Source organism: Periplaneta americana, chromosome 8 (genome assembly GCF_040183065.1).
Source record: "Periplaneta americana isolate PAMFEO1 chromosome 8, P.americana_PAMFEO1_priV1, whole genome shotgun sequence".
NCBI classification, from domain to species: Eukaryota; Metazoa; Arthropoda; class Insecta; order Blattodea; family Blattidae; genus Periplaneta; species Periplaneta americana.
The window spans coordinates 21,065,829-21,092,522 of NC_091124.1; the positions used below are offsets into that span (position 1 = coordinate 21,065,829).

At 34.5% G+C, this 26,694-nt stretch overlaps 1 protein-coding gene across 3 annotated transcripts in view; it reads right to left on the reverse strand.

The window, feature by feature from the left end:
- The window catches only part of LOC138704559 (1,5-anhydro-D-fructose reductase-like), a 60,794-nt gene that overhangs the window by 24,938 nt on the left and 9,162 nt on the right, over positions 1–26,694 (reverse strand). The window contains exons 4-7 of one of the 3 annotated variants that reach the window (XM_069832589.1): positions 24,654–24,907; positions 23,311–23,467; positions 21,868–21,965; positions 19,649–20,015 (exon numbers count right to left, since the gene is read on the reverse strand). The exons of 1 other annotated variant lie outside the window; for it this stretch is intronic. In XM_069832589.1, coding sequence (XP_069688690.1) covers positions 19,973–20,015; positions 21,868–21,965; positions 23,311–23,467; positions 24,654–24,907 — 552 coding nt within the window. In that variant the 3' untranslated portion in view covers positions 19,649–19,972. Of the gene's footprint in view, positions 1–2,703; positions 2,857–19,648; positions 20,016–21,867; positions 21,966–23,310; positions 23,468–24,653; positions 24,908–26,694 lie in introns of those variants that run through there. One more of the 3 variants, XM_069832588.1, reaches the window with a different exon arrangement.

The window sequence follows — 26,694 nt, forward strand, 5'->3', positions numbered from 1 at the left end:
CAACTTTTTAAAATAACTTAAATAAAAAGGCCTCGTTAAGTAATTAACTGTCACGTGATTCCACCCCTTTCTACGTCCCTCCGACAAAACCACTTGGACGGACAGTAGATAGCATATCTGAGTAATTTTATCTTTTCTGATCGGGCAGAAGTGAATATTGAATTTACAGTGCGTAAGGTACTCTTTTATAGAGTAGGTACAGCATTATTTCAACATGAGTTATTAGTACGAAGGACGAAACTGGTAATTGGAATTAGATGCAATAGCCTATAGTGCGATAATATGCACAAAAGAACTGAAGCCTGTATCGAAATGAACGGCCACCATTTAAAAAAATGTGTTTAAATATCCATATTATGATTATTTTTCAATTTAACTTCATTTTCTATATTGTACGCTAATTGTACAAATTCAGTGTTGCTAAGTCAAGAAAACAGAAAAGTGTATCGAATATTAAAATAATAAAATACTCCTTCCTTAACAAAAACAAAACAAAGCTAGCTCACCTTCTAAATTATGTGTTCAAATTGGTAGCCCTCAGCTGCTTTACAATGTGTCACTCGATCGTAGAAACCACTTAAGGAATGATTTAATCAGGCTTTAGGAATATCTTGCACCAATTCCATTTTTATTTAGCAACACTGAATTTGTATAGAAGTATCAAGTGTGGGTACTTTTTGAAAAGCTCTTAATGAGCTTTATTCAAAAATAAAAAAAATTTATTGGGTGTTCCATTTAAAATAAGAGAGTTGGAGTTACTTCCGGTTAAACCAGAAATATAAAAAAACTCGGTAATACCATTATTGAGTTCTTAGTATATGGTTATCCCCACATACCAAGTTTCATGTCACTGAACCACATGCTTCAAAAGTTATTTAGGTGGTGCGGGACTTTTAACTAACCCTGTATAATGAAAATCCAAGATGGTAAGAATATTTGCTTGATGTCTGATACACATGGGGGAAAAAATAGGAATGTCATAATTTCAAGTATGTTTTTATATGCTGGATATTTCACTTGTTTTTTTAATAAGGACATTCTCAAATAAACAGAATGCGATAGTGTTCATGTTCATATTACATAGTTCATAGTTCTCGGTGTAGTGAATTACGGGTCTAAACAAGTTGTTACCATTAACATTTTAATGACATATTATTCGTAAAAATTATTTGAAATTGTTGTTTATACTCTCTTTTTTAACATACGCAGTAATAAAATCATGTCAGAGAAAATTAACAAGCATCTATAGCAGTGGCGGTTCCTCGAGGGAGGGAAAGGATGAACGTCCTACTCACATTTTTCTTCTACCAAATAAAATATGTGCCTTGAAATTCGTGGAAGATCCTATAATTTTTAAGTTCACAGCTATAAGAAAACCTCGGTTGATCGAGTTTTAAACGACGCGCGCACATGTGCTGTAGAAAACTATGAGAAGGATGCGAGATTGTTTGTGTGGAGGAAAGCCAATCCTTTCCTCCCTTACTGCAGTTAACACACATAGACAACAACACGCTAGCGGCCAGAGAAAGAAGCAGAGCTTTAAAGCAAGTAAATGAACGGAGAGGGAGGAGATCCTCCTCTGAATCAGCGAATGGGCGGGAAATAGAAACCGACTGGTCTTGCAGCTAGCTCGCTACCGCTGCCATCTGACGATGCTGCATTCAACCAGACTATAACACATCTAGGAGGAGGCACAATAAAAACAGTTTTAACGCAAAGTTATAAGACACCATAGGCTATAAACTTTTTTAAAATTATAAATGAAAATATATTGTTAATTGCACTTCATATGTATAGGGTACTATTCATGATTTGAAACTTTCGAGGATATTTGAAAGTTGAAGTCGGGTCTGTATAAAACAAAGAGGAAGTAGTTCTACGTTAGTATCGTAGATCATTTTGGCCCCTGAAATTCACTTCCATTCATTGTCTACTAGACAGGACAACATCCAAGTTGTCAGTTTTGTACAAATATATTTGAAATTGAAAGTACTCCAAACTACATCATTTTTAACATAAGAAAATTAATCGGCCAAGGGCAGCTTTGAAAAATAATGGTAGTATGATTTTACAAGAACTGACATTCTTCAAAAGCATGTGATACTGAGCATGTAAAATGTACATGTGGCAACACAGACCACGTGGATGGGTGCAGTTTTCTCGCTTTCCTAACAGATTATTTTCCATTCCCACATCCGTAAAACGGTTCCGGTTACGTGTTAGTAGCTGGTCTCTTCCAACACGTGTGATGCTGTAGTGTGCGCGAAAATGCTGCGAGGTTGTGAATTTTCTTGCAACGGTTAATTTATGCAATTATTCTACAATGAATGGAAGTGAAAACATATTATATTTTGGACAATTATTTAGGAAACTCAGTTTACAAGAACAGATTATTCCTATACAAAACGGAAGCCAACCCGAACGTTACCTGGTCTTACATGTATTGCATGTAGGCTAATTTGTAGCATGTTTCATTCAAGAAGGTGTCATTTTGTGCTGTTAACTTCTTTCCTCCTCTTAAGAAATATGCGGTAGCCGCCACTGATCTATAGGCACTAACTTAGTTGTTTTTGAACAGAACTGCAGTGAAATTACTGTAATGATTTTTACAAGTAGTAGAAGTTAAATTGATACTTTTATTAAATTATCGATTACAAATTATTAGTGTGAAGCAATATACTCGTATTTTCTATGATGACTAACCTGCCAGGTGCCCAGGCCTACAATAGGCAGCTTCATTCCATTGTGAAATGTTACGCTTGCCAGTTGTGGAGACATGGTGTTCTTGAAAGAGTTTTGTAGTGACTGAAGGCCATCAACTATCATTATGTTTTACCACGTGACTTTTATACCAGTTTTAACCTCCAGTACAAAAGTTATCACCTTCAGATAAATATATAGGCCCTAAAGATAAAAAGACGTGTTACACAACATTATGAAGACCCTGAATTCGTTATGAATATCTGTAATTCTTGTGTTTAAAATTCTGGAAATTTGAGGTACCGTATACTATTTGCCTAGGAGTTGGAGAACAGCTGCCAACGCCCGAGATCCAGGTTTTTTTATGTGGTTATTTAACGACGCTGTATCAACTGCGAGGTTATTTAGCGTCGATGAAATTAGTGATAGCGAGATGAGGCCGAGGATTTGCCATAAATTACCTGACATTTGCCTTATGGTTGGGGAAAACTTCGAAAAAAAACCCATTAACTTTGTTAAAACATTGCGTTTATGCAAACTTTTCAGTGTTTATTGAAATCAGACCCTTATATGCACTGTATTTGGTTTTGTTTTATGAACGTTTGTGAATGGAACTTTTTGTTAACATTCGCTGTATACTCAACTTTTTGACTACGCATGGGCAGTAACAAATGAAATTTTATTTTTAAACATAAAAATAATAATTTATTATCAGTACTGTTTCATAGTGAGAGGAACCAGAGGTTAAGAGTGTTTGTGAATAAGGTGCTTAGGAAAATATTTGGGACTAAGTGGAATGAAGCTGCAGGAGAATGGAGAAAGTTACACAACGCAGAACTGCACGCATTGTATTCTTCACCTGACATAATTAGAAACATTAAATCCAGACGTTTGAGATGGGCAGGGCATGTAGCACGTATGGGCGAATCCAGAAATGGATATAGAGTGTTAGTTGGGAGGCCGGAGGGAAAAGGACCTTTGGGGAGGTCGAGACGTAGATGGGAGGATAATATTAAAATGGATTTGAGGAATATGGGATAATATAGAGACTGGATTAATCTTGCTCAGGATAGGGACCGATGGCGGGCTTATGTGAGGACGGCAATGAACCTCCGGGTTCCTTAAAAGCCATTTGTAAGTAAGTAAGTAAGTTGCCTAGATTATTCGTGATATTCCATGTCTGTGGAAGCTTGTAAGATGACGAAAGTTATTGTATACCGGTACATATTTTCTTATTAGCGATAGAATTATGAGAGTCTTAAAAATCAGTCTGGGTCTTTGGACACAATACATAAACAAATATAACAGGAACAGAAAAGAAAGTCTTCAATCCAATTTCCACAGGAATTTAAATGTAGGTTGATAAAAGACGTCGCAACTATTTATTGTACTTTTTTTTGTTGTATGTCTACTACAAGAATAGATGCAATTATTGTCTTATAATATTATGAAATCAAAATCAGAACGATAAATTCGTAATGCATTACGAAAACATGTTGGACCGTTGACTAATAGTTCAGTCATGAAAAAGACATCTTAGACAGCCATTCTTAAAAACAGATTTTTCAATGATAGCAAATCTGTTAAAATTTACTATTGTACGGTAGCGCTTGAAAATAATTTTTTGTACTGTCATGATCTTTTTGCATACTTATCATCATTGTTGCATGCCATGTAATTTGAAGATACAACACGTTTGATGGTTACTACGGAAACGCTGGAAATAACAGTGCAGAAAGTGTGTTGTAAGTAAATTCTCTACAAACATACCTCTTTTCCCTGTTGGTCTATAGTTCAAGGTCGCTCGAGGAATCCTTGCTCTAGGCCAGTAGCCGGCAGAAGCTGCAGTTATGACATAAGAGCCAGTCAGGCCTCAAGAGCTTGGAAGAGCGAGCAGTTGAGTCGTATTACTGTTAGCACGCACCAGCGCAGTGGCGTCAGTGCAGCAATGATACGACAGTTCTTGGAGATAAATTGATGGAATCACATTCCTGTATTTTGCTAGGGAATAACTACTCTGCGGTCATGATGGCAACATTCTTGGCAATTTCCCCGTCATTAAAAGAACGCATGTTCTTTGCAATGGCTAGTGAAATCCTATATCTTAAGCCTTAAGCTTACCATTGATTCACTGACAGTGTGTTCCCTAGCTTCACTTAACAATTTATCTTTCAATTGCTGCACTAGTACTTGTCGATATTCTCTCCCCATTGAATTTCTTTACATGCTGAAACAGCTTGCCACAAATCAAACATTTCTCCATTCCTCCATACTCCATAACACAGTTTGATCTCGACAAAGCATTTAGCTTGGGCACGGTAGTGACACAAAGTGATGGTGTGTTTCAAAAGTTGAAATATGCTTTGCATACTACTCACCAAGTTAGGGCCTAGATAGTTCAATCTGTATATTGTGTAGGAAAATGTCTGTTAAAAACACTTGAACTGTTTTCAAGCCTCCGAGTAGACAAAGTGTTGTAGTACTTCTTAAATTATTTATTTCTATATTTGTATATTTATAGCAGTTTCGTAGCCTCATTTACATAATGCGAACGCTTCTGCAGCTGGCTGTATTATGAATTTAATATTATTATAAGTATATTAAATTTGATTACAAACCAAAATATTTTGTTAAATTGATTTATCACGGATGTACAGTTTTGTTTTCGTACAAATGTATTGTAATTGTGCTGATCCCATACTACCTCAAACGAATGGATTGCGCTCTGTCATTGCATAGGCGCCGTACCACCACTGTTCAGTTGAACCTTCTCTCCTCGCTGTGCTCAGTATGCAGAGATTGCCGAGCAAAGAGCAAGGCGACTCCGTGGTATAACGTCACAGAGCACGGAACATGCCGGTCACTGCTCTAGGCATACGCTTACATGGTGAAGCCAGTTGTCTTGATATTGATGAATATACTGCAGTACAGGTTCCATGAACACATAGATAAATCTAACAATCAATTTAATGTCACTGAAATTAAAATTACGAAGGAAAGTGAATGAAACGTTGGAAAGTATGAAATGTTAATGCAAATGAAGCAAAAGAAAGTCTTCTTTTGAGCAACAACGAAATACATAAAATACCTGTAAATGTGAACTTAACATTTAAGGAGGGTTACATATTATTAAACACCATCCAAAGAATATCTGTTATTTGAATATCATAAAGTGCATACGGTATCATCACATGTTATTACGTATTTTAATTACGTATAATTGTAGCTTTACAGACTTAATCAAGTTTAACACTTTCATCTATTTACGAAAATTGTTTCAGATTGCTGTTTATTCTCTTAATTATTTTAACACAACAAAATAACGTTCATGACAAAATTAATAAATACAGTATGTATACATCCATGTATTGTGGGTCCTTATCACCACGGCATGGCGCGTCCTCAGGTTGCGGATCGAGGAGACGGCCTCCAGATATGGAGGGTAGCTGTGAATATATCGAATAAGCAGTCGCGGACAGCCGATGAGGGGTGGTCCTCCAGCTTGGGGGTTGGGCGAAGGGCTAACAACCCATCACCGTAAAAAACAGCTTGTTACGAATCCTTCAAATAAGATAATATTAAAATGGATTTGAGGGAGGTGGGATATGATAATAGAGAATGGATTAATCTTGCTCAGGATAGGGACCAATGGCGGGCTTATGTGAGGGCGGCAATGAACCTCCGGGTTCCTTAAAAGCCAGTAAGTAAGTAAGTAAGTAAGTATGTATACATACATGCTTCTCTCTGTATAAGCACTATTTTAGTCGTCCCAGAACAAAGTTTCAGATGAAATCATGATTTTTGTAAATAGATTAAATAAGTGGCATTCAACTGGGGGTAAATGAAGACTTTTTAGGGTATACGTAATGTTTAAAATAAACATATAGGATATACGTTCCATGAATGATCAAAGCAAATGATTGTATTACAAATCCATTTTACACCGCATCCCTGAACTTCCCTTAAAAATGAAGGAATATAAATGTCCGTTAATAGTGGACTGAAAATAAAATTCGAAAACTTGTCAATTTGTGACTTGTGGTTTTATGCTCGCAAAGAATGTATGGAACCTAGCGACACCGCCATTTCACAACTTCTGCTGTTTCCCTGTAGTTATTTGTGTGGTCAGGGTTTCTCTGACTTGGCATCAATCAAAACGAAACACAAAAATCCCTTGAATTAGAATCATCTCTGGTACTCGCACGCACCCGTGAATACCACTGGATTAGAGAAGTTTATTCAGTTTTAAGTTATTGATTACAGATCATTAGTGTTAAGCAATAGATCTCCTACGATCAGTAACCTTCGAGATGCCCAGGCCTACAATAGGATCTTCATACCATTGTGAAATGTTACACTTGCCAGTTGTGGTGACATTATGGCTTGGTTGTGACTAAAGGCAATCTACTTGTGTTATGATTTTCAAATATTCTTTTATATCAATTTGAATCTCTAAGAGAAACTTTATCAGCTCCAAATAAGTTCTTAAAGATAAGAGATTTGGCATAATATTGTGAAAGACGTGAATTCTTAGTGCATATATTTAAAGTCTGCTTTCATTGCCAGCGATCCAGGTTCGAATTCTGATGTCTAAATGGAATTTGATTCGACCAAGAATCGAGGAGCTGGCGTGCAGAAAACATCGAGAATCTCATTAACATGACAGAATGATTTAAATTTTTAATACAATAAGATAACTTTTCTTTTCTATGATATCTGTAACGTTGTTCCTTTAATTACTTATTTTATAACATGACTCTTTCTTTTATAGTTTAAAACAAGCTGATTTAATAATCGATAAGTCGTTGAGTTTATTAAGTTTAGATATACGAAGGTCGTATTGAAAGTCATGAGCTACCCCAAGACCGTCTCCAATACTCAGATCTTAATGTAGGTATTGATAGTGGCCAAAATGGCGCCGGTAGCTGTCCAAGGATGATTAGCACGTGGTTTTGTTATGATATTTTCTTGTGTTAATTACGTCGTGAAATCGGCCATTCGTGTTGTGTACCGGGTTGTAATTCTAATAGTGGATCTGTGTCTCATATTTCAGTGTCTGAGTTTCCGAAAAGTACAACTTTACTACGCGACAAATAGTTTAGGTGCATAATCGTGACAATTTCCAAGTTAAGGAAATTACAGTTTGTCGTTGTTCAGTCAACTGTCCGAAGACAGGTCCACTATATCCAGACACTTTTGAAGCTCCGTCGTGCATTGCGTGAGGAACGCCCTGGAAAGAAGATCATCTTGCAACATGATAACGCACGGCCTCACACTGATCGTGTCACTGTAGAGAAAATCAGGATATTAGGGTGAGAAATTCTTCCGCACTCTCCCTACAGTCCCGACTAGTACTCTCCGACTACCATCTTTTCGGTTCTGTAAAAGAACAGCTGCGAGGCCAACGCTATGAGACGCTGGAGGACATCCGGAGTACAGTGCGTCATTGTCTTCGGGAAAGTGGAACGAATTTATAACCCAAGGGAATTTTCAAACTTACAGAACGGCGGGAAAAATGTGTGCAAAGAAATGGAGACGATGTTGAAAAGTGACATAGAAGTCTGTAAATTACGATGATGTATCTGGTTTGTCTAAAAAATAAAAATTAAGATTTATAACAGTGGGTTGCTCAAGACTTTCAGTACGACCCTCGTAGTTACGTATAATTTGAACTAACAACTTTTGGTGCTGTACAAGCTTGAGTGGAAAAGTACCTCTAGGAGTACGGGAGAAAAAAGATTGAATACCACTGGATTAGAGAAGTTCATTCAGTTTTAAGTTATTGATTACAAATCATTAGTGTGAAGCAATGTATCTCATACGATCACTAACCTTCGAGATGCCCAGGCCTACAATAGGCATCTTCATTCCATTGTGAAATGTTACAGTTGTCAGTTGTGGTGACATAGGGGCTTTTTTGAAAAACCTTGGTTGTGACTAAAGACAACCTACTTGTGTTATGATTCTCTAATATTCTTTTATATCAATTTGTATCTCTAAGAGAAACGTTATCAGCTCCAAATAAGTTCTTAAAGATAAGAGATTTGGCATAATATTGTGAAAGACCTGAATTATTAGTGCATATATTTAAATTTTTTATGCTCGACCATGCCGAAATGTAGTAATTATACATCTGGTAGTAGCCCTTTAATGCACCTCATTAAAGTACACCTATTCATTATAATTCAGTTGTTCAGCCAATGAGAAATCTCCATTGTACTGATTATAGCATTATAAAACCGCAAGTATCGATTATTCTCGGATATGCAATCGAAAGATAATTAGCGAAAAGTCACGGAGGCTGGAAATCCAATACAGTCGCAGAAGGTTATGTTCTGTTACTATAATAATTAGCGTTAATTGTAAATAATATTCAAATAAATTCAATTTGTCATCTCGTTTTTCAATGTCTAATTTAATTTCAATGTTATATCAATATTAATATTTAGTTTACTCTCTAGATTATATCAAGGTCAATGTGGACATCTGTTCCTCGGAAAAAATCAATACTTTCGCGTCTGCGCACATCTCACAATTTACGAGCTATGCACAAGGTCACTTCCGCTCTTCAGTCACTTAAGAATAAAATGAATACTTCTGAATAATTTCGAGTTAGGAATATGGTCGAGCATAAAAAGTCGTATGAAACTTGACTATAATGGTAATTAAGACGCTCGTATGAAAATTATGAAACTCGCTTGTGCTCGTTTCATAAACATCCTCGCGACTTAATTACTACCATTATAGAATCGTTGCATAATGTACTATTATTTAACGGTCCTACAATTTGCCGAACAGCCGGAAAGTCTGCTTTCATTGCCAGCGATCCAGGTTCGAATTCTGATGTCTAAATGGAATTTGTTGTGAATGGAGGTTGTGTTCATATGGGAAGGTTTTTGTGCTGTAATTATCGGAGGTCTGTCCGATAAATGGGTTATTTACTGTCAGTGGTTGCAGTATTTCACATTGTTAGGTAATATTGTTTATGACTCTGCAGTTTAGACAAATCATTAGATACTGCATGACTTAGCAGTATATAGAAGAATGGACATGTGATACAATTTATGATTTGATAAACCTCTTATTACCTTGAAGAAACAAGTACATATTCATCTTTATTTAAATTTATCCTGAGATAAGATTAAGCTGTCACGCTGTAACTTGTGAAAGTCAAAATTGCAAAAAATTCTTACTTTAAGGAGATAAAGGAAGATGAATTGAGAATTTCTGTTGGGTAGAGCATTGCAAAGGAAAGCTTATTTCAGTATACCTACGCCGAAGTACGACTTACTAGCCCCTACAACATTTCACGTCTAGTAGCTTACATTAGAAAATAAGTTTAAAGTGAAAACAAAGAGTGGCTGGACATACAGTCTTGAAACTTTGTCTCTGTCCTTCTCATACAATCTACTATGAATCAGTAATTGACCTTTTAGCAGAAACACTTTGACAAGATTAACGAGTATTTGTTAACACAAACTTAAATTTATACAGGGACATCATTTTATTTTTACTAACATTTTTAATATTAACTTGGCTATACCTCTGGATCAACACCTTTTGCTACCCCCTTCCACGACTGGAGTTCGATGATACTGGCGTAATATACAAACAAATCACTTTACTAGGTATAGGAGGGAAGAAAAGTAACTACTTTAGGCTACGTAAACTAGGAAATATCGCGCTTTTGAGTTTGATCATATTCATTAGGTTTTTGTTTAATCAAAATACAGTACAGTATTAACAATGAATGTTTTTACTCACGAACTGAGCTTTCCATGTGGACGTACTCAATATGCAGTGTATATTATACTGTCTACAGCACATTAGCGTACAATATGGAGAATGAAGTTAAATTGAAAAATAATCATAATATGGATATTTAAACACATTTTTGAAAATGGTGGCCGTTCATTTCGATACAGGCTTCAGTTCTAATGTGTGTAATTCCAATTACCAATTTCGTCCTTCGTACGAGTAACTGATGTTGAAATAATTCTGTACCTACTGTATAAAAGAGTACCTTACGTACTGTAAATTCAATCTTCACTTCTGTCCGATCCGAAAAGATAAAATTACTCAGACATACTATCTACTCCGTCCAAGTGGTTATGTCGTAAGGTCGTAGAAAGGGAGGAAATCACATGACAGTTAATTACTTAACGAGGCCCTTTTATTTAAGTTATTTGAAACAGTTGTATAATATTACGTAGACTTCCAATTCCTAACAGAAATTAATGTTCTCAGAAAAGAGCCCACTCACTAGCTGGAGAATAAAAGCTGGTGGGGGAAACCGGGATACGACGTAGACAAATGGACACAGTACCTGTTCGAAAATGATTCAATATTGAAAGCTCTTTCGTCACTGGAAAACGCGAACATATTTTTGGAACGTACTGTTTACTATGACTATATATGCGGTCTTGGATCTGTGGAGGACGGTTGAACTTCATTAGTATAAGGGATGGGAGTGAAGTACGACTACATTCAAAACCTCAGGTACAATAAAAATTGAAGTAAAAATAAAATGATGTCCCTGTATAATTTTCATCAGACAGCACCAATCGATACTTTTGTGCACGAAGGAGTATTTACGGTTCTTTTTAACTACTAAATCACATTTTTATGCATTTTAAACTAAAGAGAACTGACGATTTGCCAAGGATCTCTCTACAGCAAGAATAATTCTCACGTCAAGAATGAGAGTCATCATGTCCTCCTCCAAGTGATGGTCAATTTAACTTAATAATAAGGAATTTTACTGTTCTATCTACTTACGAAAATAAATTGTCAAGTAAAGGAATAAATAAATATACAACTCCTAAATCCTCGCACAATTTACAGGTGATATTGTGTACTCATTTACAGCCTTCTCCTTTCTTAAAACCATGGACCATAACTAAGTAAAAAAATAATGTATAATAACCTTTTTTATTATATAAATTTTTAGGAAAAGAAGTTCATTCGTAGAAATTTTATTTATTTATTTATTTATTTAAATTCAAATATACAGAATAAGAAATTTTTAGGAAAAGAAGTTCATTCGTAGAAATTTTATTTATTTATTTATTTAAATTCAAATATACAGAATAAAGAAATATAATTACAAAACAAACAAAGAGAAATACAAATAAAATAATACAAGCAATATAAAAGGAAGATACAGTAGTATTAACAAAATTTGAGACCGAATGAGCAGCGCTCGTGCTCGGTCGCAGTTCAGATATAATATTAAAACGAAAAACAAATAATAATAATAATGTAAATAAATAAGTAAAATAAAATAGGAACTAAAATATAATTACAGCGGCAATGGAATTATATAATATAATATTAACACTAGAGAAGAATAATATCGCACGTGAAAAGTAGGACTAATATATGTCAAAATTATAGAATACAAATATAATATAGGTTGATTAATTCATACACATAGACTATAAATTTATTTAATCAAATTGAAGATATTAACACGTTTCTAATTTTCTTGTTATATGTTAGTGGGTTACATGTTAGAAGTTCTGGGTGTAATTCAGTTATAACATTGTACAACCGAGGGCCAAAATTTATGCTATGCTTTAGACCAGCAGATGTGAGACATTTAGGTTCTACTAATGTTGAATTAATATTTCGTCTTGTGTCATAATTGTGTGTCTGTAATACAAACTTATTACGATTTTTATGATAAAATTTTAACAGCGTATACTTATAAATTTGTTCAATATTAAATACATTAAATTCAGAATAAATTAATTTAGTTGGATAATCGAAACGTTTCTTCAATGACCTGAAGCAAGTTACAGAGACTATTACACTTTTACTAAATCATATTATTTTTGACCAATAAAATGGTACGGAACGACGTGTTTCAACCAATCATGGCTGCATATCCTATAATTTTTATCAAGGCTTCTATACACTCAATAGGTTATCTCATTTTACATTAGCCAATCAAATGACTAATTGGCTAAGAGTCCAAGCGCGAAGAGTCCATGCTCATTGGTTCTTTATTTTCAAATTGATAGCGACATCAGCGTACATTATAAACATAACCGCCTCAAATAAAAACATTACAATGGGTATAAACCAATTGTGTACGTATCATGGCATAATATAAATACGTTGAAAGTGTTTACATAAAAGCTGTACTTACACTTGTCACTGCATTATTTTTCTGTATTTCTTAACAATTCGTCTGCTCTCAGTGTCTGCCATCCGTTTTCGTCTGCTAGTTTCCAGTCTTGTGTTTAAAAACGTTCTACAAAAGAAAGAAAATAATTTGAAGGTTAACATAATATGTTAATATATTATATGAACCTAATCTACTTATTATGCAAAGCTGGTATTAATGTAAGCTACTTACAGTGTATAGGCCTACGTGATTTATTTAAACTTACCTGTAGGCTTTAACTTTCTCGGTCGTTTCGGCTTTATTTTCATTAAACTCCTCGAAAATCATGAACAAAATCGTCGTTTTTAAAGTGGCCAGAGCATAATCTGCTTGCATCAGGTTTGAATTTATCCTGTCTTTTGCACGCAATTATCTATTTTTTTTCTAATTCATAAATCTTTAGGAATGGTAAAGAGAAACAACTCTTTATTTTTATCGTTAGAATTGTTGCATACCGCAACAGCACACCTTTGACCTGGCATATTGCATTCAAAACAACATAAGCAAGAAAAAACACGAGATACTGCTTTGAAGCATTTGCGCTTTGGCGCGCTCAGCTATCTTGTGACGGCAGAATCGCTCTCCTTTCCCAGTCAATACCTCGCCAGCAAGCTCGATAATAATGCAATCTATGAGAAGTGTAGAAGCCTTGAATTTTTATCACATCCCTAGAATTTGTTTTTTATCACCTCCCTAGCATTTGTTTATTTTTATCACCTCCCTAGCTTTTGTTTATTTGCCAACATTGTACTCTCAATAATTGTACCTTTTAAAATGATTCATGTTTATTTTATCATCCTTAATTTAAAAACTTTCAATCATTCATCTTGTTTATATTATTTAGGTTATGTTATATTGATTTGTTGATAAAAACAGTCGTGGTATAACAGATACGTAGACAAAGTCAAAAGAAAAACAAACAAACTAACTAAAATATTATATCAACACTAGTTTCCCTAAATTCATTTGTATCGTAAAAAGGGTTTTTGATTAGCCTGTCCCGAATAACACACTTAAATCTATTAAAATTATTATTTACCTGTTTATGTTCTGCGTACTATGTACTGAGCTCTGTTTCAATCAATAATTCAGTATGGTATTTTAGGTTGGGGAGGAATGGCAAAATCGACTCTCCATCCTTTAAATTTGCTCCAAAAAAGAATTATCAAAATTTGTCTATATAAACCTTTTGATTACCCAACAAAATTAATTTTTCAGCAATTTGGCGTATCAAATCTAGAACAAATTTATAAACAAACATTGCTGATTTACTTCCATAAAAGCCACAATAAATTTAAATTTGATCCTCATGGATACCATACGAGACAAAACTACAGTTTCTTTCTAAATACTCCCAAATGCCACAAAACTGCTGGATTAAAACACAGCAGAAATTTTGGACCGAAAATATATAATACATTAATTAGAGCTTACCCTGAGCTAAGTACACTTAACGCACTAGATTTAAGAAACAAATCAGATTAATTATTTAATTGTTTAAGCTAATTGAGTTAAAAATTGATACTCTAATATCCATGTACTTTTGTATTTTCTATTTGTATATAGACCCTGTTATTACATGCTGTATGTATTTTACCACTTATTAATGTTATTGTGTTCAATGAACTCTCTTAATTTTGTGATATATTTTGTTTAACTGATCTGAACTGCGCCCGAACACGAGCTTCTGCTCTTTCGGGCTGCAATGCCTAATGTAGCTCAAGTATTAAATAAATATTATTATTATTATTATTATTATTATTATTATTATTATTATTATTATTATTATTATGTGCACTATACTTACTTACTTACTTACTTACAAATGGCTTTTAAGGAACCCGAAGGTTCATTGCCGCCCTCACATAAGCCCGCCAGCAGTCCCTATCCTGTGCAAGATTAATCCAGTCTCTATCATCATACCCCACCTCCCTCAAATCCATTTTAATATTATCCTCCCATCTACGTCTCGGCCTCCCTAAAGGTCTTTTTCCCTCCGGTCTCCCAACTAACACTCTATATGCATTTCTGGATTCGCCCATACGTGCTACATGCCCTGCCCATCTCAACGTCTGGATTTAATGTTCCTAATTATGTCAGGTGAAGAATACAATGCGTGCAGTTCTGTGTTGTGTAACTTTCTCCATTCTCCTGTAACTTCATCCCGCTTAGCCCCAAATATTTTCCTTAGCACCTTATTCTCAAACACCCTGAACCTATGTTCCTCTCTCAGAGTGAGAGTCCAAGTTTCACAACCATACAGAAGAACCGGTAATATAACTGTTTTATAAATTCTAACTTTCAGATTTTTGGACAGCAGACTGGATGATAAGAGATTCTCAACCGAATAATAACACGCATTTCCCATATTTATTCTGCGTTTAATTTCCTCCCGAGTGTCATTTATATTTGTTACTGTTGCTCCAAGATATTTGAATTTTTCCACCTCTTCGAAGGATAAATCTCCAATTTTTATATTTCCATTTCGTACAATATTCTGGTCACGAGACATAATCATATACTTTGTCTTTTCGGGATTTACTTCCAAACCGATCGCTCTACTTGCTTCAAGTAAAATTTCCGTGTTTTCCCTAATCGTTTGTGTATTTTCTCCTAACATATTCACGTCATCCGCATAGACAAGAAGCTGATGTAACCCGTTCAATTCCAAACCCTGCCTGTTATCCTGAACTTTCCTAATGGCATATTCTAGAGCGAAGTTAAAAAGTAAAGGTGATAGTGCATCTCCCTGCTTTAGCCCGCAGTGAATTGGAAAAGCATCAGATAGAAACTGACCTATACGGACTCTGCTGTATGTTTCACTGAGACACATTTTAATTAATCGAACTAGTTTCTAGGGAATACCAAATTCAATAAGAATATCATGTGCACTATAAGTAAGTTTATTAAACATCGACAACGTAATTGATGTAAACCATTGTTCAGACTTGGCTAATTCCCTGTGAAAACTTAACAAATAATAATAATAATAATAATAATAATAATAATAATAATAATAATAATAATAATAATAATAACGAACAGATGCATTATAGGGGCCAATTTCCTTATTGGTTGAATGGTATGAATGTTACTATCGAGATGTTGTTATAATCGATATAAAATACCGGTATGTTGCCAACCTCTACATTAACAGTGAGTTTTATATTGTTGAATTGTAGCCTACTTCAAAATGGAAATAACGGCAGAAACAGTAAAATGTATTTTCCCTGGACCAAAAATATAATACAAACTGACTAAAATCACATCTAGTAACAAACTATTTAAATTAATAATAATTCACAAAATTTTAAATTCAGATAATGTAAATTGTAAATAATTTTAATAATGTTCCTTCTATTCACAAAATTCTGCGTACACCACTGGGCTAATTTCTATAAAAATCCAAAGTGATAAACTCTTCAATTTATTCAATGTAAAAAGGCTCATTCAAGGACACACCAACCAGGATCGGTGTCACTCGCTGTTGTGCAGTAAACGGCATTTTGTTTATTCGGTCGTTGCTGAGTAACTTCTTATGCGGTAACAATGATTATACAGGGACATCATTTTATTTTTACTAACATTTTTAATATTAACCTGGCTATACCTTTAGAGGACCGGAAACAAAGTTTGCTATCCCCTTCCACGACTGTAGTTCGATGATACTGGCGTAAAACACAAACAAATCACTTGACTAGGTATAGGAGGGAAGAAAAGTAGTTCATCCATTTACGTAAACTAAGAAATATCGCGATTTTGAGTTTGATAATTTTCATTAGGTTTTTGTTTAATCAAAATACAGTACTGTATTAACAATAAGTGTTTTTACTCACGAACTGAGTTATCCATGCGAACGTATTCATTATACAGTGTATATTATACTGTCTACAGCACATTAGCGTACAATATAGAGAATGAAGTTAAATTGAAAAATAATCATAATATGGATATTTAAACACATTTTTGAAAATGGTGGCCGCTCATTTCGATACAGGCTTCAGTTCTTTTGTGCATATTATCGCACTATAGACTATTACATCTAATTCCAATTGCCAATTTCGTCCTTCGTACTAGTAACTCATGTTGAAATAATTCTGTACCTACTCTATAAAAGAGTACCTTACGTACTGTAAATTCAATCTTCACTTCTGCCCGACCCGCACAGATAAAATTACTCAGACATGCTATCTACTGCCCGTCCAAGTGATTATGCCGCAGGATCCTAGAAAGAGGGGAAATCACGTGACAGTTAATTACTTAACGAAGCCCTTTTATTTAAGTTATTTTAAACAGTTGTATAATATTACGTAAACGTCCAATTCCTAACAGAAATTAATGTTTTCAGAAAAGAGCTAAGACAGCCCAGCTTTTACATGGGGAAATCGGGATGCGACGTAGGCCAACGGATAGTACCTGTGCGAAAATATGATTCAATATTGAAAGCTCTTTCGTCACTGGAAAACGCGGACATATTTCTGGAACGTACTATACTCACTAACTCAGTGCTGTTTACTATATGCGGACTTGGTTCTGTGTGGAGGACAGTGGGAACTTCATTAGTAGAAGGGGTGGGAATGAAGTACATTAAAAAACTCAGGTACAATAAAAATTGAAGTAAAAATAAAATTATGTCCCTGTACAAAGCTCCCGTGCTTCAGTATCACATTGGAACTGAAATGAATTCTACAGAATCCCATTAGAAAATGTTGTAGTAATTTTATTTTATGGCTTCCCAAACGAACCAGACTGTATTTTATTTTGTATTGTTCGCTCAATCAACACTCAATTCAAGTTTTCAGAATTGCCATCTGTAGGCCTTCATGTTAAATACCTATTATTATTTTATCCAGATTTGTGATATTTTGTGCGATAACGTTGATATTGTTTTAGTGGTAATGGGTTGCGACATTTCATTACGTAACATGTGCCAATGCAGCTGTTGTAGTGTATTTTGAGTTACAAGATAAGATAAATTTGCTTTGTTGTTATATAATATAGCTAGAGTATGATTTCATTTGTTTATGTGTTCTTTAATGTATCTTCTCTGATTACACGCATTGTCGCCAATTTAAAAAAAATCTGGTAAGTGGCATGTAAATAGAGAAGGCTGAAAGTACAAAACACAAAAATGTTCACGCACTTTCATCTTGAAAATTTTGTAAAAAATTGAGTCAACCTTCAAGCATTTGAGAATTAACTAGCAGTAGTTTAACAGTGACAGGACATAGAACGGTTTAAAGTGAAAATTAATTATATACTAGCCGTACCCGTGCGCTCCGCTGCACCCGTTAGAAATAAATATAAAGTAATTACATAATTAAAATAGGACATTTGATCCAGGGAACATTCGTGCTTGATAGAAGGATAAATCGTTTAATATGTTACTTAATTTAAATTGCATTTAAAAATTAAAATGCGATCATTTTGATCCAGAGACCACTCATTTGGTGCAATGACAATTCCTTTAACATGTTTCTTATTTGTTATTACATGCAACCATAATTTAATGAAGATTGACATATCATCTAGTTTTAATGTGTATACTTTATATTACTTGCTATAGGCCTATGTTTCCATCGGCTAGGGGGATCATCGTGCTAACCACACGATACCTCCATTCTGGTTGATGATCGTCCACCTCTGCTTCGGCATGTGGGCGTGAGGCTAACAGCCGGCTGGTCGGTCTAGGCCCTTCACGGGCTGTAGCGCCACGGATTATTTTATATGTTTCCATTGAATTATGGTAATAACTTAATTTTAACCCTTGTTTTCTACGTCTTCAGTAAATGGCGCTTGGCCCACTATGGTTCTGAACCCTTCAAATAACTTAAATAGTGATACAGCATATATAGTGATATCTAATTATATTTCTTTCTTTCGAAAATGTAAGAATTCACGATCTCCTATGTACCATTGCCATGGAATGAATAAATTTGTTTTTTTCTTCCTACTCAAAAATTTTATATTTTGCACATAGAAGTTACTGCAGGAACAACAACGCTATAATCTGAGGCGGCGGTGAAAATGTATTGTATTGTTATTTTAAAAGTCTATGCGATGGGCAGGGCATGTAGCACGTATGGGCGAATCCAGAAATGCATATAGAGTGTTAGTTGGGAGACCGGAGGGAAAAAGACCTTTGGGGAGGCCGAGACGTAAACGGGAAGATAATATTAAAATGGATTTGAGAGAGGTGGGATATGATGATAGAGAATGGATTAATCTTGGTCAGGATAGGGACCAATGGCGGGCTTATGTGAGGGCGGTAATGAACCTCCAAGTTCCTTATTTAATTCAGGCCCCTTTAAATAAAGTATTTTGAATGCAATATAGCCTAAAATCTAAGTTACAACGAACTTAATTTATATTCCAATTTTCATCGAAATCCGTTCAGCCATTATCGCGTGAAAAGGTAACAAACATCCAGACAGACAGACATACAAACAAAAATAAAAAAAAAAGCGATTTTCAGTTTCAGGATGGTTAATTATACATGTTAACACCAATTATTTTTGGAAAATCGAAAATTATCAGAAAAATTTTGGCTACAGATTTATTATTAGTATAGATTGGCACTTACAGTATTTTCCATTTACATGCATTCACTTCTGTAGGACGTATTTAACCGCAGATTCCTTTGTCTGAGGTACAGTAATTGGTGTCTTCTACACGGCTGATAGTTAACTATTGTAAATTGTAAAGTTTGATCTGAAATGTGTAAATTGTGTAGCTTACATGTTACTGGATAAGGGTAAAAAACAAAACAAGAAGTGGTCAATATGATTGAAATCATATTTATCTATTAGTTATGTACAAGATGGTATGTCAAGAACATTGTTAAGACAACATTATTGTTAAATAATCAAAATGTAGCTAAACACTGTACAAAAATATAGTACATATTCTAATTGATTTGCTATTATAATAGTAAAACTACATCTTTTAGCTGGATATACATTACAACTAGATATTGCAGTCAGTTATTTATGCTTATTTTTATCCTTACATATTACATTTCACTCTAGTTTATTGTAACATATAGGCCTAGAAATTGTAAGGAAGAATCAGTGACGGAATATTAACTTCTCCATTTTTGAGTTAATAAGGCTCATGGTAAGGAAACTCTGGATGTGTAAGAAGCCTGCAACAGAACGAAGAAAATATTTATTTTTCGCACGAAATACATTTTTAGGTTAGGTCTCGTGGATCGTAAACTGAGTAGTCAAAATCCCAATGAAGTTCATGTTGTCAGACAATAGTAATATGCGTTACAAGAGCGGTATGTTGAAGTTTTCATGTTCGAGGAAAAGTTTGAAAAAGCGAAACGTAGTTGAGCTTTTTTAATTTCCGAGAATTGAAAGAAAACATACCGCTCGTGTATCGTACATTATTTTGTGCGAAGATCGTTTATTACCTACCTGAAAGAGGAATTTCTAATTATTTGCAATGCAATCTCCATCTTGGTTTCTGTTCAATGATGGCAAATTTGCAAAACAAAAATATCTATCTTCAACATTGTTGCTTTAAAATGTTTTCTGTGTTTACTATACTCCAGCAGGCCGTGATATATTTCTGTCTTTTTTTCCCCCAGTCTATGATGAGTCTGGAATCTTGTTGATTTTTTCACGGCTTCCTTAATGTTACTTGCATCACGAATGCAGCGACTTTAGTGGAGTTGTAGAGTTTACTTAATTTTTGAAAATATTTAAAAACAATAATTAACAGTGAAATTTAGGTGAAATTGCAGTGGTAAGTTTCCAATTTATAATTATTACTATATTGAACGTCTCTAAAAATAATATGTTAAAAGCCTAAACCAGTAAAATCAATATGTCACTTAAGCGGTAAGAAGATGAAAATTATGTGTGTTAGGTTGGGAATACTGAATGTGGAATTTTAGACTTTCCGCGGATTGGTTTTGTGCGGAAACCAAGCAAATACGCACGATCTCGCACAAAATACATTTTAATATTAGATCTTATTAATATACTAATTACCAACATAATGTGCGAGAGGTCCAGAGGGAAAATATAAACCTACTCTTTCACAAATTATTGAACCATTTAGATGAGAAGTAGTAAATAAGTAAATAAGCAAGACATCGTTATTGTTAATACTATATTATTATTATTATTATTATTATTATTATTATTATTATTATTATTGTACATGGCATTGTGAGTTCACCCTCTTTGGTGATATCTGGTGTTAGTTGGCAACACTGAAGAAACTGCCAAATTAGCCTTTTAGGAACTGCTCTTACTTACTATACAAAGGTACCAATATGTGGTACAATTAAAAGACCATTGAAAAACAGTCGAAATGTACACTGATGAAGTTTTACAAAGTTCTTGCTGTTCCCACATTATTTTACAGATGCGAATCATGGGTAATGAAGAAGACACATTCAGGCCGTAGAAATGACATTTTTAAGGTCAGTTAGGCTGTACCAAATTAGACACAGTCCCTGGTGAACATTAGAAACGAAATAAATATATTTTTAATAAATGAAAAAGTTGACAAATACAAACAAAATTGGAAAGAACATCTCAAGAAAATGCAAGATACAAGAATTCCTAAAATGACATTAAAATATAGAATTGGAGAGAGGCTTGAGAAGATCAATAAAAAGATGGAATTGAGGTCGGTACAGATCGAAGGATCTGATTCTTGAGAGACAGATGATGATGAATAAGGGGTCCACATTCACTTGCACTGATTTCCCTGAGCTGATTAAGAGAAACATTGCAGTGAATCATGTAGTCCAATGTCTGCGTTAGACTGAGAGTACAATTAAATAAAATGTGTCTCAGTGAAGCTATTTGTTAGTAATGAATGAATTTAAACGGAGATATTTTCGTAATATGTAAATGGTATTAAAGATCATGACATGATATTTTTAGACAGCTGAATCTATGTTGTAACGTATGCCTGTATTCTTTTATGTTCTTTTATGTAAACAAATGAAACATTCCTCTGTGATAAGAACTCACTCTTTGAAAGAATCCAATGTAAACCTCCGTCCAGGTTGTCTTTTATCCAAAGAATTTAATTCCTCCATCTCTTCTTCAGTCAATTCGAAGTCAAACACCTAAAACAGAAAATTATATCAATGACAAAATAGGTACCGGAAATTGATAAGTGATTAGAGGCGGTTCGTGGTATAATTTATAGGTCGTTTCAGCCAACTTGTATCTATAAATTTTACATTCTGAAAACGGTATTTAAATCATGTTACATAGATTTAAATTCGATAGAAAGAAATAACTATAACGAAATATGGGGAAGGACTGTTATTGAAGTCATAATCAATTAAAATACAAACTAAAACGGTAAAGCTGTGAAATACCATTATTAAAAATACTTAGTCCTAATTGAAATGTATATTATACAAAATTATCGATAATTTTCTGGCTGAAATTAGAAATTTTCAGGATGAAGTGTTCTTCTATTGAAAGCATTGGTAATACTGAAAGCCTTTCTTATCCTATGGTATTTTTCACAAATGTTTTTATCCTCTTCAATGCAAAGAAAGGTTGCACATCTAGTGCTACCACCGTTCGCAATGCACAGCTTAACAGATCCGTTTGTGAGAAAGCTAAGCTAGATGCGCGCGCACGAAAAATGAATGAGATTTAGTTTGTCAGCTAGATGGCAAAGGAATTGCCACACATCGATACACTGAGTGAAAACGAATTTTGCGTTGCTGTTATTCGAATTGCTGCACAATTTTAACAATTTGTATTGCCAAATATGCAAACGCTCTTGATACCCATTTTGTTGTTTTAACTTACGAATACATTTTCTTGCAATGCCATCTAAACAGGCGCATATCTCGTCCAATTTGTCTTCAGTAAGAATATGCCTCGTTTAGTTTTCTTTCTGTTCAGTAGCGGCCATGTTGTACGAAGTTTTGCCACTAAATCATAGACCTATTAAGTGTGGTGAAATTTGCGGTTTCTACGAAAGTATCTTTGGCATCATCTCCAATTTACATGTTTAGTAAAAGTCGTATATCAACACAAACTGTTCAGTATGTTATCAATGACGCTACTGAGCTACTGAGAGAGCACAGTTCGGCTTGCAAGTGGAAATGAGAACTTGTTTGTATGCGCTAACTGCGCAGTACCCATTTTCTCTACACTTATCTCCTCGTATGTCGGACATCAGTTAGAAATGATATGAAAATTCCTAGAGTGATACTTCCTTATCATTGCAACCATAAGTAAAATAGTAGCTTGCTGTTTCTTCCATAAATTGTGCATAATAATATAACAATAATCAAATCGATATCTCGAGAAAAATGAAGGAAGAAATCTATTTTATTATACACAATACAAGATATAAATTCAACTAGAATTTATATTAAGCAAAAGCATTTGTTCATTATTGTGGTATTCGTTTGATGTTGGTAACAGATGTGTTGAGTCAGTCACCTGGAAGTTCTCCTTGATACGATCTGGTTTCACACTCTTGGGGATGACGACAATTTCTCTCTGCATGCAGTGCCTTAGAAGAACTTGAGCTGAAGTCTTGTTGTGCTGTTTGGCTATCTTGCATACTACGGGGTCTTTAATAAGATCCGGGAATTCACTGAAACAGCATTGTGATTTATATTAAGACATTCAAAGAGAAGTTTCTCGTATGATTGTGAATTCTTGATGTAGGGAAAACGTTCCAGTATATCACATACCGAAACTTACATATAGATTTAGAAAAATTGCAGTAGCCTATAAGATATGGTTATTGCATTTCTAATACGCAGTAACTCAGGTACATTTTTTTCCAAAATTATTTTAGATAAAGACTACAAATTTGTTTATTCAAATTTCTCTTAGACATATATGTAAACAGTTGAAAAAAATTTAATGTATGAATATATCTTAATATATATTTTCAATTTTGATAAAGAAATAGCTCTAGATGGAATGTTGGTGACGAATAAAACATTATTGATAAGCAAGTTATTAAAATATATGAAGCGGTGAGATCAATAACCATTCAAGTCCACTTCTAGTCATTCATTTTTTGCAAATTTGAAATTAAATTTTGGATATTTCCACAAGTATTACGACTTTAAAAGTTGGTATACTACTTTGTCTTGATCTCTAAAACAACTAGAAATATTACGTGAAAAAAATAATAATTAGATAAGAAATAAAAAAAAAGTTTTTTTTTTTAATTTTTCTGGAAACTTGTGTAAATGGACTCAAATGGTTATTGATCTCACCGCTTCATATACACATCTACCCCATTATCTCCTGACCGAGTTGTCTCATAAGTGGTGAAGGATGGGTGGAGCGGAAAAAAATTCTCTCCGGCACCGGGACTCGAACCCAGATTTTCAGCTCTACGTGTTGACGTTTTATCCACTAAGTCACACCGGATTCCAGTTTCGATGCCGGATTGAATCCTCTCAGTTTAAGTTCCACCCCTTAGTTTCCCTTTAGTGACTCTTATGCACTGTAGGTGTGTGACAGTTGCACAATGTCCAACATACAATGTGCAGAGGTGCACTCATTACGCGTGACCAAGTGGCCGGGGTCCGACGGAATGAGCGCCGTCTTAATTCACTAAATAATTATTTTACCAGGACAGACGCTCAAAGAAAGAATTTTTGTGATTTTTAAAATTAGAGAATCCATAGTTTTCACGATTAAAATATAATTTCTGCAATAAATTTCTTCTTTTTCGCTTTATGAACAGGGCGAGCAATGCTTCCCTTGCCTTCCATGTACGACCCCCACTGCTATAGATATGAAACAATAACAATACTTACGGCACTGGTTTTCCTTGATCTTTCAACCATTGATTCATTCCAGGAGATCCAATAGCAGCGTATGCACAGATTGTTATGTCGAGGGCCTTGCAGAATGCTACCAACTCCCTCTGTTGGAAATACACGTTAAGTTCCACTTGAAGGTTTGCTGGTCGGATTCGAGCCGCTTTCACTATTCTGGCAATCTGACGTGAATTGAAATTTGACAGTCCAATGGATCGGGCCCTTCCAGCATCCACTTGTGCTTCCATAGCCTGCAGGTATTAATATAAAAAGCATGGGAATTAAGTGCCGAGAGGTTTGCAAAATTCAAAATGATTAAAGAATTGTCAAGTTTGCTTGTTACCTAAATATTGACTCATGAAATAAAGTATAACAAACTAGTTTCATTATATAGCCTACTTTTGTTATTCCTCTTCCATTATTTTGAAGTAATAATCATTTACTAACAGTAGTTAGGCTACCTAGGTTTTATATAATATCCCAAGAAACTAGTTCGATTAATTAAAATGTGTGTCAGTGAAACTTACAGCAGAGTCCGTATAGGCTAGTTTCTATCTGCTTTTCCAATTCACTGCGGGCTAAAGCAGGGAGATGCACTATCACCTTTATTTTTTAACTTCGTTCTAGAATATGTCATTAGGAAAGTTCAGGAAAACAGAGAGGGTTTGGAATTGAACGGGTTACATCAGCTGCTTATTTATACGGATGACGTGAATATGTTAGGAGAAAATCCACAAACTATTAGGGAAAACACAGAAATTTTACTTGAAGCAAGTAAACAGACAGATTTAGAAATAAATCCCGAAAAGACAAAGTATATGATTATGTCTCGTGACCAGAACATAGTACGAAATGGAAATATAAAAGTTGGAAATTTATCCTTCGAAAAGATGGAAAAGTTCAAATATTTTGGAGCAACAGTAACAAATATAAATTACACTCGGGAGGAAATTAAATACAGAATAAATATGAGAAATGTCTGTTATTATTCGGTTGAGAAGCTTTTGTCATCAAGTCTGCTCTCAAAAAATCTGAAAGTTAGAATTCATAAAACAGTTATACTAATTTTGTTCTTTAGGGTTGTGAAACTTGGACTCTCACTTTGAGAGAGGAACAGAGATTAAGGCTGTTCTAGAATAAGGTATTTAGGAAAATATTTGAGGCTAAAAGAGATGAAGTTACAGGAGAATGGAGAAAGTTACATAACGTAGAACTGCACACATTGTATTCTTCACTTGACATAACTAGGAACATTAAATCCAGACGTTTGAGATGGGCATGGCATGTAGCACGTATGGACGAATCCAGAGATGCATATAGAGTGTTAGTTGGGAGGCCGGAGGGAAAAAGACCTTTGGGGAGGCCGAGACGTAGATGAGAGGATAATATTAAAATGGATTTGAGGGAGGTGGGATATGATGATAGAGAATGGATTAATCTTGTCCAGGACAGGGATAGATAACGGGCGGCTTATGTGAGGGTGGCAATGAACGTCCAGGTTCCTTAAAAGCCATTTGTAAGTATGTAAGTAAGTTGGACTATCTAGAGTAAAATCTCTCAAGCTTTAGTGAAGTGAATATAATGGCTTTTTTCATGGATTTTCATCTAGATATTGTCTTTCCTACAAAGGAATTCTTTGTAATTAGAATTTTTTTTATTATTTGTACCGTAAATAACTGGATTATTGTATGAATTAATTAATTAACAAAGAACGAAGGAATTAATGAATGAATGAATGAATGAATGAATAAATAAATAAATAAATAAATAAATAAATAAATAAATAAATAAATAAATAAATAAATGCATGAATAAACCACATTGTCATTATTAATATATGATGAAGATTCGGTAAAATGCTAATCGAAAGTTGAGAGGAGTACAGCGTTTAATAGGTCATTCGTTATCTCGTGGAAGCAAATGGATGCGTGCGCCATAGGTCATAGTAAAAATCTTATGATGGAGGTAAGTGAGCTAGCTAGCTGCAAGTGGGAGCATAGCGAGGGAAAGATGTCCAATTTCTTCTCCCCCTTACGCG